Here is a 14,413-nt window from a genome sequence, read left to right as displayed (position 1 = left end):
CCCCCCGGGCTGGCCCTCGCCGGGAGCCCCCCCCCTCCCCCCGGGCTGGCCCTCGCCGGGAGCCCCCCTCCCCCAGGGCTGGCCCTCGCCAGGAGCCCCCCGTCCCCCGGGCTGGCCCTCGCCGGGAGCCCCCCCTCCTCCCCCCGGGCTGGCCCTCGCCGGGAGCCCCCCCTCCCCCCGGGCTGGCCCTCGCCGGGAGCCCCCTCCCCCCCGGGCTGGCCCTCGCCGGGAGCCCCCTCCCCCCGGGCTGGCCCTCGCCGGGAGCCCCCGGGGCCACGGGGACCGCACACTCACGCTTGCAGGCGGGCGGCGTCCCTCCGTGGCTCCAGGTCCCGTCCTCCCGGCACACGGCCGAGGCCCGCTGGCTGCCCTCGAGCGTGAAGCCCTCGTCGCACTCGTAGGTGACCTTGCTGCCCAGCGTGAACTCGCTCCCCGCGAAGGAGCCGTTCCCGGGGGCCTCGGGGATGCCGCAGGACACGGCTGCGGAGGCAAGCGCGTCCGTTACCGCTTCCGCCCTGCGCCGCGGGTCCGCGCGTGGGTGCTCCCGGGTTAATGCACGGCACACGCGCGACCCAGGCCCGGTGTGAGGATCTCCGGCGAACAGGAGCCAGGAGCCCGCGCCTCAGGCTGCTCCTCCAGGCCTGGCCGACGCCATGGCCCGTTGACCCACCTGCCGCTCTCTCCCCTCAGCGAGGACACACTCCCGCCTCTGAACGTGGGGGAAGGGGCCAGACGTCACCTTCTCAGCCACTGAACCCATCGCCGTGGGGACTCCTCGGCGCTCAGCAGCCCCGACTCCGGTCCCCAATCCCCTTCTTACTCACTGCACCCCCATCCCCCGGACTCATGTCCCTACACGTTCTGTTAAAGGCCAGCAACGAGGCTACAACGCACCCTCCATCGGAACATCCATAGTTTATGTCACCTGCCCGGACTGGGCCTCCAGGCCTGAGCTCCAGGGGCCCGGGGGGGGGGGGGGGGCACAGGGTCAGAGGCCGGGCCAGAGGTCAGCGCCCATCACTCTGAAGGCAAGGCCGCCCGTGAGGAAGGACCCTGGGGAAGCATGCCCCGGGCAGAACCCACGAAGCATTCTTTCTCCCCACCACCGCTCTGGTCCTGCCCCGTCTGTGAGGCGAAGCCGCATTCTCTGGGCTCCGGCCCTCCAACGCAGCCCAAGGCTGCTGGTTCTCCCCAGTCGGGGCCCATGGCCGGGGGTGGTAGGGAGTGTGCAGGAGGCAGCCAGTCAGCGCTTCGCTCTCACAGCGATGTTTCTCTCCCCCCCTCTTCCTCTCTCTCCCAAGATCAATAAGGACACCTGAACATGTGACGTTCCCTCTTACTCTCATCATTCACCTGGGGCTCCCTTAAAAGAAGAATGAACGAATGAACAGCAAATAAGTAAACTGTCAGGTGAAGTGGCTACAAGTCCCACGAGGGAGCCCACCCGGGCAGGGCAGGGTCCCCTGCCGGCAGCAGCTGCCGGTCTAGGCTGCTCTGCCCGGGGAGCCCTGGGGATCCCACCGGGGACTCCTCTGTCCCCAGCGTCCAAGCTGCTCCCACTGCAGGCACCCTCAGATCCCAGGGCCAGGGCAGGCACCCTCAGATCCCAGGGCCAGGGCAGGCACCCTCAGATCCCAGGGCCAGGGCAGGCACCCTCAGGTCCCAGGGCCAGGATGCGACCTGTGGCGGCTCCAGCAGTCAGCCTCCGTCACAGAGGAGAGTGAGCCAACATTTAAAGAAAATGAAGAGCGTTGCTTCTTTTGAAAGAAAATTTACTTTTGTTTTAAAGAAAAAATTATCACCTTTCCTAATGGACCTGTGTACGCACCTGGCTTTAAAGAGGGTTTCTGAGGGGGAGTGAGCACTGAGTCAGGGGCGGAGCTCTGAGTGAGATCCACGCTTGCCACTGGCTCTTGGGCAACCAGAGAAGTTGACATTCAGGAAGGAGGAGGAGAGGAAACCAAGGGGAGGGTCTATTTATAAATCATAATCAGCTTTCAAGGGCCAACACATTTCCTCTCGAATGTAAACCTCAGTCAGACAAAATTCTGACACTTCAGGACTTCAAAGACCTCAATTAAAAATTAAAAGCCGTCTTTGAAAAATCCGGCTTTTATGCCTTTGACAGAAAAAACATGAAAAAGGCGTAAAGCATTGAAACTGACTTTAACAAGCCCTCGATCTGAGAGACCAAAAGAAAATGAGCCTGCAGCATAGGCTCCGAGAACGAGTTCTAACCTAAAGGAAGGCGAGTTCGTATTCCGTGGTTGATTTTGTGAATGACTTCAGCTGTAAAAGAACTATTTTGGACCTAAATGAGAAAGCACACTTTCCCGTTGGAATGAAGCGCAGTGCGCGTTAGAATGACCCTCCGGCCGCTCTGGCTCTGGAGGAGGCGCCGTGAACGCCAGGGCTGCGGGCTCGCCCGCCGAGTGGACCGAGCTTTCACAAACCCACGGGCAGTGCCCCCTCAGTCCCCCCCCCCCCAGCCTGGCTCCGGCCCGGTCAGCGTGGTCGCAGAAAGGGGTTCGGGGGGAGGGCCCGGCTCACCCTGGCACAGCGGGGGCAGAAAGGGGCTCGGGGGGAGGGCCCGGCTCACCCTGGCACAGCGGGGGCAGAAGGGGGGAGGGGGGGCCCAGTTCACCCTGGCACAGCGGGGGCAGAAGGGGGGAGGGGGGAGGGCCCGGCTCACCCTGGCACAGCGGGGGCAGAAGGGGGTTCGGGGGGAGGGCCCGGCTCACCCTGGCACAGCGGGGGCAGAAGGGGGTTCGGGGGGAGGGCCCGGCTCACCCTGGCACAGCGGGGGCAGAAGGGGGTTCGGGGGGGAGGGCCCGGCTCACCCTGACACAGCGGGGGCAGAAGGGGGCTCGGGGGGAGGGTCCGGCTCACCCTGGCACAGCGGGGGCAGAAAGGGGTTCGGGGGGAGGGCCCGGCTCACCCTGGCACAGCGGGGGCAGAAACGGGTTCGGGGGGAGGGCCCGGCTCACCCTGGCACAGCGGGGGCAGAAAGGGATTCGGGGGGAGGGCCCGGCTCACCCTGGCACAGCGGGGGCAGAAAGGGGTTCGGGGGGAGGGCCCGGCTCACCCTGGCACAGCGGGGGCAGAAGGGGGGAGGGGGGAGGGCCCGGCTCACCCTGGCACAGCGGGGGCAGAAGGGGGTTCGGGGGGAGGGCCCGGCTCACCCTGGCACAGCGGGGAAGAAGGGGGTTCGGGGGGAGGGCCCGGCTTACCCTGGCACAGCGGGGGCAGAAGGGTGGAGGGGGGAGGGCCCGGCTCACCCTGGCACAGCGGGGAAGAAGGGGGTTCGGGGGGAGGGCCCGGCTCACCCTGGCACAGCGGGTAAGAAGGGGGTTCGGGGGGAGGGCCCGGCTCACCCTGGCACAGCGGGGGCAGAAAGGGGTTCGGGGGGAGGGCCCGGCTCACCCTGGCACAGCGGGGGCAGAAGGGGGGAGGGAGGAGGGCCCGGCTCACCCTGGCACAGCGGGGGCAGAAAGGGGTTCGGGGGGAGGCCCGGCTCACCCTGGCACAGCGGGGAAGAAGGGGGGAGGGGGGAGGGCCCGGATCACCCTGGCACAGCGGGGAAGAAGGGGATTCGGGGGGAGGGTCCGGCTCACCCTGGCACAGCGGGGCAGAAGGGGGGAGGGGGGAGGGCCCGGCTCACCCTGGCACAGCGGGGGCAGGGCGTCCCACTGGAACATGCCCACGGGGTTCCTCCTGCAGGTGGCGTTGCTGCGGCCCACCAGGCGGTGCCCGGGCTGGCAGGAGTAGTGCACCGTGCTGCCCAGCGTCCCCGCCGTCCTGTTCAGCACGCCGCCGTTCCTGGGCGTGTGGGTCAGGCTGCAGTAAGAGGCTGCAGGCAGACAGACACACAGACGCACACACAGGCAGACAGACAGACAATTGTAAGCGACCCGCCATCCGCCCGCTTTGCTGAGGCCGGGAACAGCTCTGCTGTTTGAATAACAAGGAACCAGGCACAGTGTGTAACGGGCTCTGAAGTGCTCCCCACGCCCGTGCCCCGAGGACGCGGGGAGCAGAGAGCGCCCTCACTGCCGGGGCCACAGGGGGGCCACCCCACGGAGGCGGCCGGCGGTCTCTGACAGCCACACCTGCTCTTGCCAGGGGGCCACTTACAGAATTAACAGCACAAGATCGTACGTATCTTCCTGTTTGTCCCCTTAGCACCTACTCAGAGTTTAAGGTTAATTAACGGAATTTTGTCTTTTGGGAGATGTCTTTGCTTTCCGCGACCTGGCATTCAGTGGATGATCATACGAGCACCTTAGCTTTTCAGGGGTCCTCAAACTGTTTAAAGTGGGGGCCAGATCACGGTCCCTCAGAGAGCTGGAGGGCCGGACTATATGAACTACTAATTCCTACTGTAACACCTCGGCTGCGCTCACTGCCCAAAAAACCTGGCGGGCCGGATCAGACTCCTCTGCGGGCCGCATGTGGCCCGCGGGCCGTAGTTTGAAGAAGCCTGGTAGTTTATTTTCCCTGACTCCATTTAGACATGACGCAGAGCATTTCTGTCACATTATCTCTACTGAAGTTCACTCTTCATCTTCAAAAACGAGGCTTCTACCTACCTGATTTTTTCCTTTTAATATAGTTATGGATTTTAGAGAGGAAGGGAGAGGGGGAGAGAGGGAGAGAGACAGAGAAACATCAATGATGAGAGAGAATCATGGACCTGCTGCCTCCTGCTCGCCCCCTACTGGGGATGGACCCTGCAACCCGGGCCTGTGCCCTGACCGGGAATTGTACTGTGACCTCCTGGTTCCTAGGTGGACGCTCAGCCCCTGAGCCTCACGGGCCGGGCTGTCTAATTGGATGGGAATGCCATCACTCGGTCGCATGCAGTCGCCGGCTCTCCTCACCTGAGTAGCGGATCTTGAAGCCCTTCTTGCTGGTGGCGTGGTCTGTGGACCAGCGGAGGAACAGCTGGCTGCCCCGGCTGGTGAAGTGCGCCTGCTCTGTGTGGTTCCCGCTCAGCACCACGAGCAGTGGGCTCTGCCCGGAGGAGCCTGTGAAACACACACAGGTGCAGACACGGTGCCTGCAGACACGGCGCCTGCAGACACGGCGCCTGCTTTGACCATGTCCCAGTTCCACACGGAGCTGGCCTTCCCCAGGCGGAGGGAAGAGTTCCTGGTGAGAGCAGCGGCAGGTGCCTGCCCTGGTACGAAGGCACAGCCCCCCGGAGCGATTTCAGGGGTGTGTGAGATCGGCACCCTCCCCTTCGATCAGATGCACCCCATCTTTAAAACAGCAGTCACTGCCGGGACCGGTTTGGCTCAGTGGATAGAGCGTCGGCCTGCGGACTGAAAGGTCCCGGGTTCGATTCCGGGCAAGGGCATGTACCTTGGTTGCGGGCACATCCCCAGTGGGGGGTGTGCAAGAGGCAGCTGATTGATGATTCTCTCTCATCGATGTTTCTAACTCTCTATCGCTCTCTCTTCCTCTCTGTGAAAAATCAATAAAATATATTAAAAAATAAATAAAAATAAAACAGCAGTCACTGGGGTACACAGAACACAGCCCGTGGGCCCGAGACCACGGACAGTGCCGAGCCCCGTGTTTCTGCGCTTTTCCCTGTCCCTCCCCCTCCCCGCTTGCAGGAAGGACGTGGGCCCCTCGCTGGCGCCCGGAACCAGCTCTGTCTTGTGCTTCGGGACCGTCGCTACGTAAAGGAAGGGCCGCCGGACGCAGCCCCAGGCCATTGGACCCGAGGTCACCGCAGGGAGGCTGTCCGCGGGGAGACGCTGGGCAGAGGGGCTCGCGTCCCGGGACCGAGGAGGACCCTGAGACTCCAGCACAGCACGCAGAACAGAGCGCAACTCAGCTTCCCGACTGTTTCTGGAATTTTCCACGTGCTGTTTTGGGACCGCAGTTGTCAGTGGGAAATTGAAAAGGTGGATAAGGGGGGATGATGGCACGCTTCAGAAAACACCTCTGAAAACGAGAATACTCTGTTCCTATGTCTGTACGTGTCAACTTAAATTTCCAACTCAGCACTGCGCCTTGGCAATACGCACGCCAACCCATGGAGGGTCTATCCAGGTGAGCAATTCGGTTACTACTATCCAAGTTTGTAAAAGCACACAAACACCCATAGAACAAATTGGAATCAATTACAGTAAATTTATGTTCACGGAATTGATTATTTACCAGAACATAATGACAAATGTTTCAAAACATGTGAAAACCCTATTGTTATGTGCAGCCGTAATTGCATGCTGGTCTAATTTCCTGGGGTATGATAACATTACCAGCATCAGTTTCAGTTCCAACTGACAACTCAACCGCACTTTCAAGTATCGCATCGTTCTATCAAAAAGTCTAGTAGAGCCCTGGCCAGGGCGGCTCAATGGTTAGGACCAGCCCACACACTGAAGGGCCCCAGTGCATTCCCTATCAGGGCACACGCCCAGGCTGCGGGCTTGATCCAGGTCTGGGTGCGCATGGGAGGCAACCGAGTGACGTTCCCCTCTCTCTCGCCTTCTCCCTTCCTCAACCTCTCGATTCAATGAAATGCATATCCTCAGGTGAGAATTTTTAAGAAGTTTAAGAGAAATACATAACAATATATGAAACTAACTTATAAAAATGTTTACTAAAGACTCCTGCAGCATTTACCATCTAGGCATCTCTGTGAGCCGTTGTCTTTATATATTTCTAGTAAAATAGTCATTTCCATCGAATCGAGTACCTTTATTTCCTAAATCTTAAACTTCCTAAGATGTCTTCTGAATGAGTCTGATTCTCAGGGAGAAAGGAGGAGCGGTGTGAGGGCCCCTGCCCCGAACCCCCAGGGAAGGAACGAGGGAAGCACCGGCAGCACCGGCAGTGCCTCCGCGCTTGCTGCTTGGCTAACAGGTGCCTCCTGACCGAGTGTAGGTGGTGTGTGGGCCCGGACTGTGACTGCACAGGCGACAGGCCCTCACCCCCTGTCGGGGCCATGCAGGGTGACCGGGGGATGTCTCCGCGTTCTTGGGGGACAGACACCGCAGGAGGGTACTGCTGGCCCGCCGCCCTGAGACGTACCGTCGAACACCTCCAGCGCATCGAACTGCCTCTCGCTCTGGAAGCTGTCCACGAAGAGCGTGATGTTGTGGCCGGGCTCCACGCGGACGGTCCAGGAGCAGGTCTGCGAGTTGAAGTAGTTGCCGGGGTAACCGGGGCTGAGGATGGCCCCCGAGGACTCGGTGCGGACCTCGTTGGCCGGGCACTGTGCTGGGGAGGGACGGACGGGAGAGTTCTCCTTCGCAAAGTGGACGCTCGCTCAGCGGGCCAGGCCCGCCCTGCGTGTGCGGGACCGGGGAGGGAAAGGCGAGCCCACTGCCCTCTGACCCTGGGAAGGCCGGGCCCCGGCAGGGGACAGCGCTTATTCCTATCGTCTTATTTACGTATTGTTTCGCTTATTTACATCGCCTCAGGTCCCATTGCTTCCTGCGGCACTTGGGAGCGGGGTCTTTTAAACGGCATTTGAGAGTGATGTGATTGTGTTCAAACCCGCGGAGCCCACAGACTCAGCCTCCGCCCTCGCTCTGCTCCTGTGCGTCCTCTCTGTCCCTGTGCCTGGCCCTGCCCTCCAAAGACACGCCGCAGGGAGATGTGGGCGTGCACGGACGCGGCTGAGTGCCCGCATGTCACAGGAGCAAACAGCAGGAGCACCAGCGAACTGTGGACACAGCACACGGCGGGCGTACGTTGGGGACAAAGAGAGATGCCTTCCCTCAGCCTTGAAATGGTCAGAATTCCCAGCGAGAGGGAGATGGGTGGAAGGAAAACGGACCCGGGACCCCGGATTCCCGGTGAACACGGACAGCGGCACTGGCTGCCGTAGTTTGAGAATCCCGATTCTCTGCTGGGGGCCCAGCGAGGCCTCCCGGCTGGTGGGGCTTCTGTGCCAGCGTCAGAGGGGCCTGCGGTTTCTGTGCGCAGGGACGGTGGCTGCAGGCCCAGAGGGAGGGTAAGGTCAGGCCCCCACCGCAGAGCGTGTGGCGTGGCACGGGGGACGCGCCCACGGCGGCCTGGCTCACGTACCTTCGCACGTGGGCGGCGCGCCCTGGAACTGCAGCTGGGCACCGAGCTTGCAGGTGAGCGTGTCGGAGCCGGACAGCGTGTAGCCGGGGTGGCAGACGTAGCGCACCGAGTCCCCTGCAAGAGGCCACGTGGCCCTCAGAGTGCGGCCCTTACGCAGGTGCTGACCTCGCCGGCAGCCTCAGCGGGCAGCCGCGTCCCTCCCAGCCAAAGCCCGCCCTCTTTTCCGCTTATTTTTATTTTTACATATATTTTTATGACCTCAGAGAGGAAGCAGAAGGAGAGAGAAACATTCATGATGCGAGAGAATCACGGATCGTCTGCCTCCTGCACGCCCCACACTGGGGATGGAGCTCATAACACATGCATGTGCTCTTGACTGGGGATCGAACCCGGGACCCTTTAGTCCGCAGGCTGATGCTCTATCCCTATGGTTGGCAAACTGCGACTCTTTGGCCCCTTGAGTGTGGCTCTTCCACAAAATACCACGGTCTGGGCTAGTCTATGTTGAAGAAGTGGCATTAGAAGAAGTTTAAGTTTAAAAAACTTGGCTCTCAAAAGAAATTTCAATCGTTGTGCTGTTGGTATTTGACTCTGTGGACTAATGAGTTTGCCGACCACTGGTCTACCCCAAACCAGCCAGGCCAGCCTCATTCTAGACCGTCTGAAAAAACATCCCCCGCTCAGGGCCTCATCCCTAAACATGCCTGACACTCAACCAGCGTCAGGATGGAAGTCATGGGCGGCACCCACTCCTGACCACCCGTCCGGTCCTTCCCCGTCACCCAGGGCCGTGGGAAGGCACTCGAACTGTCGGGCGGCACCCACTCCTGACCACCTGTCCGTCCTTCCCCGTCCCCCAGGGCCGCGGGAAGGCACGCAAACTGGGCGCTGGGTTCTAGGCTTCTAGAGAGGCCGCAGCAGGACCTGGCCTGATTGGCACCCGGCGCCCTCAACTCTGTCATCTGAGGAGAGGACGGAGGTCCGTGGTCGGCCCGGCTCTGAAGCGCGGCATCATCACAGACAGGACAGAGCGCCTGTCCTTGCCACCAAGGAGCCCTGGTCCCGGCTGGAGTCCTAACAGGAGAGTGCTGACGGCAAGGAAGGGCTGTCCCAGAGCCACAGGCAGGCTGTCCACGCCCACACACTGCGCGCACCAGTAGTCCCAGCGGGGGCGGGAGGCCATCACACCGGCCACAGTTTTAGCCACTGGGACGAGGTTCCACGTTAGGATCCCACCTCCACAATGGAACCACATGCCTGTGTGTCTGCCTCAGAAAATGCTGCTCAAGAGAAAAACACGGCCTGGCCAGCATGGCTCAGGGGCTGAGCAACGATCTAGGAACCAGGAGGTCATGGTTGGATTCCCTGTCAGGGCACAGGCCCGGGTGGTGGGCTCCAACCTCAGTGTGAGGTGTGTAAGAGGCAGCCGATGGATGGTTCTCTCTCATCATTGATGTTTCTATCTCGCTCTCCCTCTCCCTTCCTCTCTGACATCCATAAATATATATTAAAACAGAGGAAAACACGGAGAGTAAGTGCCTGGAGAAATGGGCTCCCAGTTCACGTGGCGGAACCCAGAAGTCACGGAGATGACGAAAGGGAGACGTGTGTTGGGTGTGACCGGGGCGTGTGGGGCGTTCTGACAAACCCCCGCCCAGGGGAGTGACTCCCGGGGGTGGGGTGGGGGAGAGCCCGTGACTCCGCTGGCCTCCGGCGCGCCCTCACCGATCTCGAAGTCCTCATCCTCGCGCAGCAGCTCCGCCTGTGGGACGGCGGGGGGCGGCGGGCACTTCTTGAGCTGGAACGCTGAGGTGGAGAGAGAGAGAACAGCTGCGGTCACATGTGCTGCGTTAACACGGTCGCTGCTGTCCGGCCCCCATGCGCCGGCTCCTAGGCCCCGAGGTGCCTGTGACAGTGGATTGATAGAGCCCTCGGCTCCCTCTGCTCACAGGTGAGTCAGTGCTGGGAGCATCCACAGCCAGAGAAGCTACGATGTAAACACGCATCCTGCACACACCTGTGGGACTCCTAAGGGAAACGGTCTGTCCGTGGCCTGGTCCCAGGTCCACGATCAGGTGGTAAGGTCACTGCCCCTCGTCCCTGTGACGTCCCTGGTAGCCATCCTCATCCTCATGAGAGGCGAGGGCCCCACGTGCTTTCCTGGGCCCTCAGCGGCCACTCTCCCGCCCTCAGGCAGGCTCCCGCCGTATCCGACCGCACCGAGCGATGCGGGCCTCTGTGAGATGCCACATGTCCATGGCATCCACATCAGTGTCATGCCCAACACACTTCTCCTGGGATGAGTCCCAGCTGGTCGCCGAACCCAGCTCAGAACGATGGAAATAATAAGGACACTAAACAGAAAAGTGTGTGGCTCCATGGGTGAGCACTGACCTCTGAACCCGGAGGCCACAGTTCCGTGCCCGGGCAGGGCACAGGCAGGGTCGCAGGTTGGATCCCCGTGAGTCTCTCTCCTCATGGATGCTTCTCCCTCTGCGCCCCCCCCCCCCTTCCTCCCAGAAGCCAGTGAAATACATTTTTGAAAAGGCTCTCGGGCTCCCGCTGGGCCGCGGGTGTGGGACTGTGAAGCAGGGAAGCAGCAGGTGGCCCTCTGCCTGGCCCTCGGGGGGCGGGGGTGGGGGTGGAGGCTGAGGGGTGAAGGATCCTCACCGTGGAAGTTGAGGACGAAGAAGCCTCCATTGGAGAAGTCGCTGTGGAAGCCCAGCAGCACATGGCGGGTGGAGCTGCGCGCCGTCTCCAGGGCCGTGTTCCCACTGAACACGCCCAGCTGGGCCGCGCTCTGGTCCGGGCCGTCCCTGTGGGGAGAGCGTGCTGGTGGGGGGCCCGGGGCTCCCAGAGCCGTCCCTGCCCCCTGTCCGGTGGGCTCTGCTGGGACACACCTGCCCCCTGTCCGGTGGGCTCTGCCGGGACGTCCCTGCCCCCTGCCCGGTGGGCTCTGCTGGGACGTCCCTGCCCCCTGTCCAGTGGGCTCTGCCGGGACGTCCCTGCCCCCTGTCCGGTGGGCTCTGCCGGGACGTCCCTGCCCCCTGTCCGGTGGGCTCTGCCGGGACGTCCCTGCCCCCTGTCCAGTGGGCTCTGCCGGGACGTCCCTGCCCCCTGTCCGGTGGGCTCTGCCGGGACGTCCCTGCCCCCGGTCCGGTGGGCTCTGCTGGACACACCTGGGGACGCCCGCTGACCCCCTGCACCCAGCTGGCCCTCCTGAGAGTGTGGGTGACACGGCCACGGACTCCAGGCCGCCACGCCATGTGTCAGCCCCTCCCCAAGCCACACTGTCCCTCTCACCCAGCGGTCCGCTGACCTGGGGGGATGGAGATCTGCCACTGAACAGACCGCGGGATAAAATCCCCAGCTGTGGGAAACTGGTTCTGGAAGCATCCCTTTCTCACGGCGAGGAGGTTACCAGCTTTTCTTACAGAAAAAACGCACTCAGGCGGTAAAACAATGGCCTCCGGACACGCAGTGTCGGAGCGATCCTGGGCACAGGCACCGCACGGCGAGCTCAGGCAGGCCACTGAGGGCATTCTCTGCGTGTCCACCTCACTGAGGGACAGCCACGCCCTTACTCCCTTCCACCCTTCCTCACCTTGGGGTCTCCTGTCTCAGGACATGGGAGGGGCCACAGGGGTGTCTGGGGGCACAGGGGTGTCTGGGAGGTCACAGGGGTGACTGGGAGGTCACAGGGGTGTCAGGGGGCTCAGGGGTCTCTGGGGGTCACAGGGGTGTCTGGGGGCACAGGGCCTCTGGGGGCACAGGGGCCTCTGGGGGCACAGGAGTGTCTAAGAGGGCACAAGGGTGTCAGGGGGCACAGGGGTGTCTGGGGGCACAGGGGTGTCAGGGGGCACAGGGGTGTCAGGGGGCACAGGGGGGTCAGGGGTCACAGGGGTGTCTGGGGGCACAGGGCCTCTGGGGGCACAGGGGTGTCTGGGGGCACAGGGGTGTCTGGGGGCACAGGGGTGTCAGGGGGGCACAGGGGGGTCAGGGGTCACAACAGGGGCCATCTGGGCACCAGTGGTGTCATGGGGGCACAGGGCTGGGGGCACAGCAGGGTGTCAGGGGGCACAGGGTGTCTGGGGACACAGGGGCGTCAGGGGGCACAGGGGTTTTCAGGGGGTCCCACAGGGTGTCAGGAGGCACAGGCCTCTGGGGGCACAGGGGTCTCTGGGGGGCACAGGGGTGTCAGGGGGCACAGGGGGTGTCAGGGGGGCACAGGGCCTCTGGGGGCACAGGGGGGTGTCAGGGGCACAGGGGTGTCTTGGGGCACAGGGGTGTCAGGGGGCACAGGAGTTGTCTGGGGCACAGGGGGTGTCTGGGGGCACAGTGGCGTCAGGGGGACAGGGGTGTCAGGGGGCACAGGGGCGTCAGGGGGCACAGGGGCGTCAGTGGGTCAACAGGTGGTGTCAGGGGGCACCGGGCCTCTGGGGGGCACAGGGGTGTCAGGGGGGCACAGGGTGGTGTCTGGAGGGCACAGGGGCGTCAGGGGGCACAGGGGCGTCAGGGGGTCACAGGGGTGTCAGGAGGCACAGGGCCTCTGGGGGCACAGGGGTCTCTGGGGGGCACAGGGGTGTCAGGGGGCACAGGGGTGTCAGGGGGCACAGGGCCTCTGGGGACACAGGGGTGTCAGGGGGCACAGGGGTGTCTGGGGGCACAGGGGTGTCAGGGGGCACAGGGGTGTCTGGGGGCACAGGGGTGTCTGGGGGCACAGGGGCGTCAGGGGGCACAGGGGTGTCAGGGGGCACAGGGGCGTCAGGGGGCACAGGGGCGTCAGGGGGTCACAGGGGTGTCAGGGGGCACAGGGCCTCTGGGGGCACAGGGGTCTCTGGGGGGCACAGGGGTGTCAGGGGGCACAGGGGTGTCAGGGGGCACAGGGGCCTCTGGAGGCACAGGGGTGTCAGGGGGCACAGGGGTGTCAGGGGGCACAGGGGTGTCAGGGGGCACAGGGCCTCTGGGGACACAGGGGTGTCAGGGGGCACAGGGGTGTCAGGGGGCACAGGGGTGTCAGGGGCCACAGGGGCCTCTGGGGGCACAGGGGTGTCAGGGGGCACAGGGCCTCTGGGGGCACAGGGGTGTCAGGGGGCACAGGGGTGTCTGGGGGCACAGGGGCGTCAGGGGGCACAGAGCCTCTGGGGGCACAGGGGTGTCTGGGGGCACAGGGGTGTCTGGGGGCACAGAGCCTCTGGGGGCACAGGGGTGTCAGGGGGCACAGGGGTGTCAGGGGGCACAGGGCCTCTGGGGTCACAGGGGTGTCAGGGGGCACAGGGGTGTCAGGGGGCACAGGGGCCTCTGGGGGCACAGGGCCTCTGGGGGCACAGGGGTGTCAGGGGGGCACAGGGGTGTCTGGGTGTCACAGGGGTATTGGGGGGCACAGGGGCGTCTGAGAGGTCACAGGGGTGTCTGGGGGGCACAGGGGTGTCTGGGTGTCACAGGGGTGTCTGGGAGGTCAAAGGAGTATCTGGGAGGCCACAGGGGTGTCTGGGGGTGACAGGGGTGTCTGGGGGCACAGGGGTATCAGGGGGCACAGGGGTGTCAGGGGGCACAGGGGTGTCAGGGGGCACAGGGCCTCTGGGGGCACAGGGGTGTCAGGGGGCACAGAGCCTCTGGGGGCACTGCAGGCCGTACCACACGGCGATGTAGTCGTTGACGGCCTCGGTCTGCAGCAGCGTGAAGTTGATGTAGATTCCGTGGCCGGGCGGTGCGGTAAGCAGCCACAGGCAGTCCTGCAGCACCGGGTACTCGTCGGGGAAGCCGGGGGAGTAGATGGTGCCGTTGGGGGCCGAGATGTTGTAGCCGCAGGGAGCTGAGGGACCAGAGGCCACGGAGACAAAGGTCAGCGTTAAAGGGGCGCAGGGAGCTCCTGGCGCCCTCAGCCGACAGGGTCCCTGAGCTCCTGGCATCCTCAGCCGACAGGGTCCCCGAGAAGAATGGTTAGGGACTGTCCCCGGGACCATGTCGTCAGAATGATCCCCCTAGACCCCACAGCCTCTGGGACTGCGCTTCTCCGCTGCCTGTCGGGGTAACACAGGCACCAAGCTGCCCGGCTCCTCGGCCACAGCCATCCTGGCCTTAAAGGGAAAGCCTTGGCGGGAGGCAAAGCCTTGGTCTGTCTCCCAGGAGAGCTGATGGCCTCCCTCGGGGCCTCCTCCTTCTAAACTCAGGCAGACGTCACAGCCCCCAAACCCTCGGGGAAGGGGTTTCCTGTCTTTATCAACCCACGTGGTGAACCTCAACTTTAAAACTGTGCCCCTCATAATGTATATCTTACTACTAGACTAGCCCTGCGCATGGATCCGTGCGCCGGTAGCTCCCTGCGGGGCCTGGCCGCTCTGTGCCCGCTGCCCAGAGGCTC

General features: G+C 63.5%; 1 protein-coding gene across 2 annotated transcripts in view; it reads right to left on the bottom strand.

The window, feature by feature from the left end:
- Nucleotides 1-14,413, bottom strand: part of CSMD1 (CUB and Sushi multiple domains 1) — a 605,853-nt gene that overhangs the window by 35,164 nt on the left and 556,276 nt on the right. For both annotated transcript variants that reach the window (XM_045576232.1, XM_045576234.1), the window contains exons 43-50: nt 13,687-13,864; nt 10,720-10,865; nt 9,775-9,855; nt 8,050-8,163; nt 7,048-7,236; nt 4,881-5,027; nt 3,662-3,850; nt 295-480 (exon numbers count right to left, since the gene is read on the bottom strand). In XM_045576232.1, coding sequence (XP_045432188.1) covers nt 295-480; nt 3,662-3,850; nt 4,881-5,027; nt 7,048-7,236; nt 8,050-8,163; nt 9,775-9,855; nt 10,720-10,865; nt 13,687-13,864 — 1,230 coding nt within the window. The remainder of the gene's footprint in view (nt 1-294; nt 481-3,661; nt 3,851-4,880; nt 5,028-7,047; nt 7,237-8,049; nt 8,164-9,774; nt 9,856-10,719; nt 10,866-13,686; nt 13,865-14,413) is intronic.

This window comes from Pipistrellus kuhlii, unplaced genomic scaffold (genome assembly GCF_014108245.1).
Source record: "Pipistrellus kuhlii isolate mPipKuh1 unplaced genomic scaffold, mPipKuh1.p scaffold_m20_p_78, whole genome shotgun sequence".
NCBI lineage: Eukaryota > Metazoa > Chordata > Mammalia > Chiroptera > Vespertilionidae > Pipistrellus > Pipistrellus kuhlii.
This window is presented reverse-complemented; position numbering and strand designations above follow the sequence as displayed.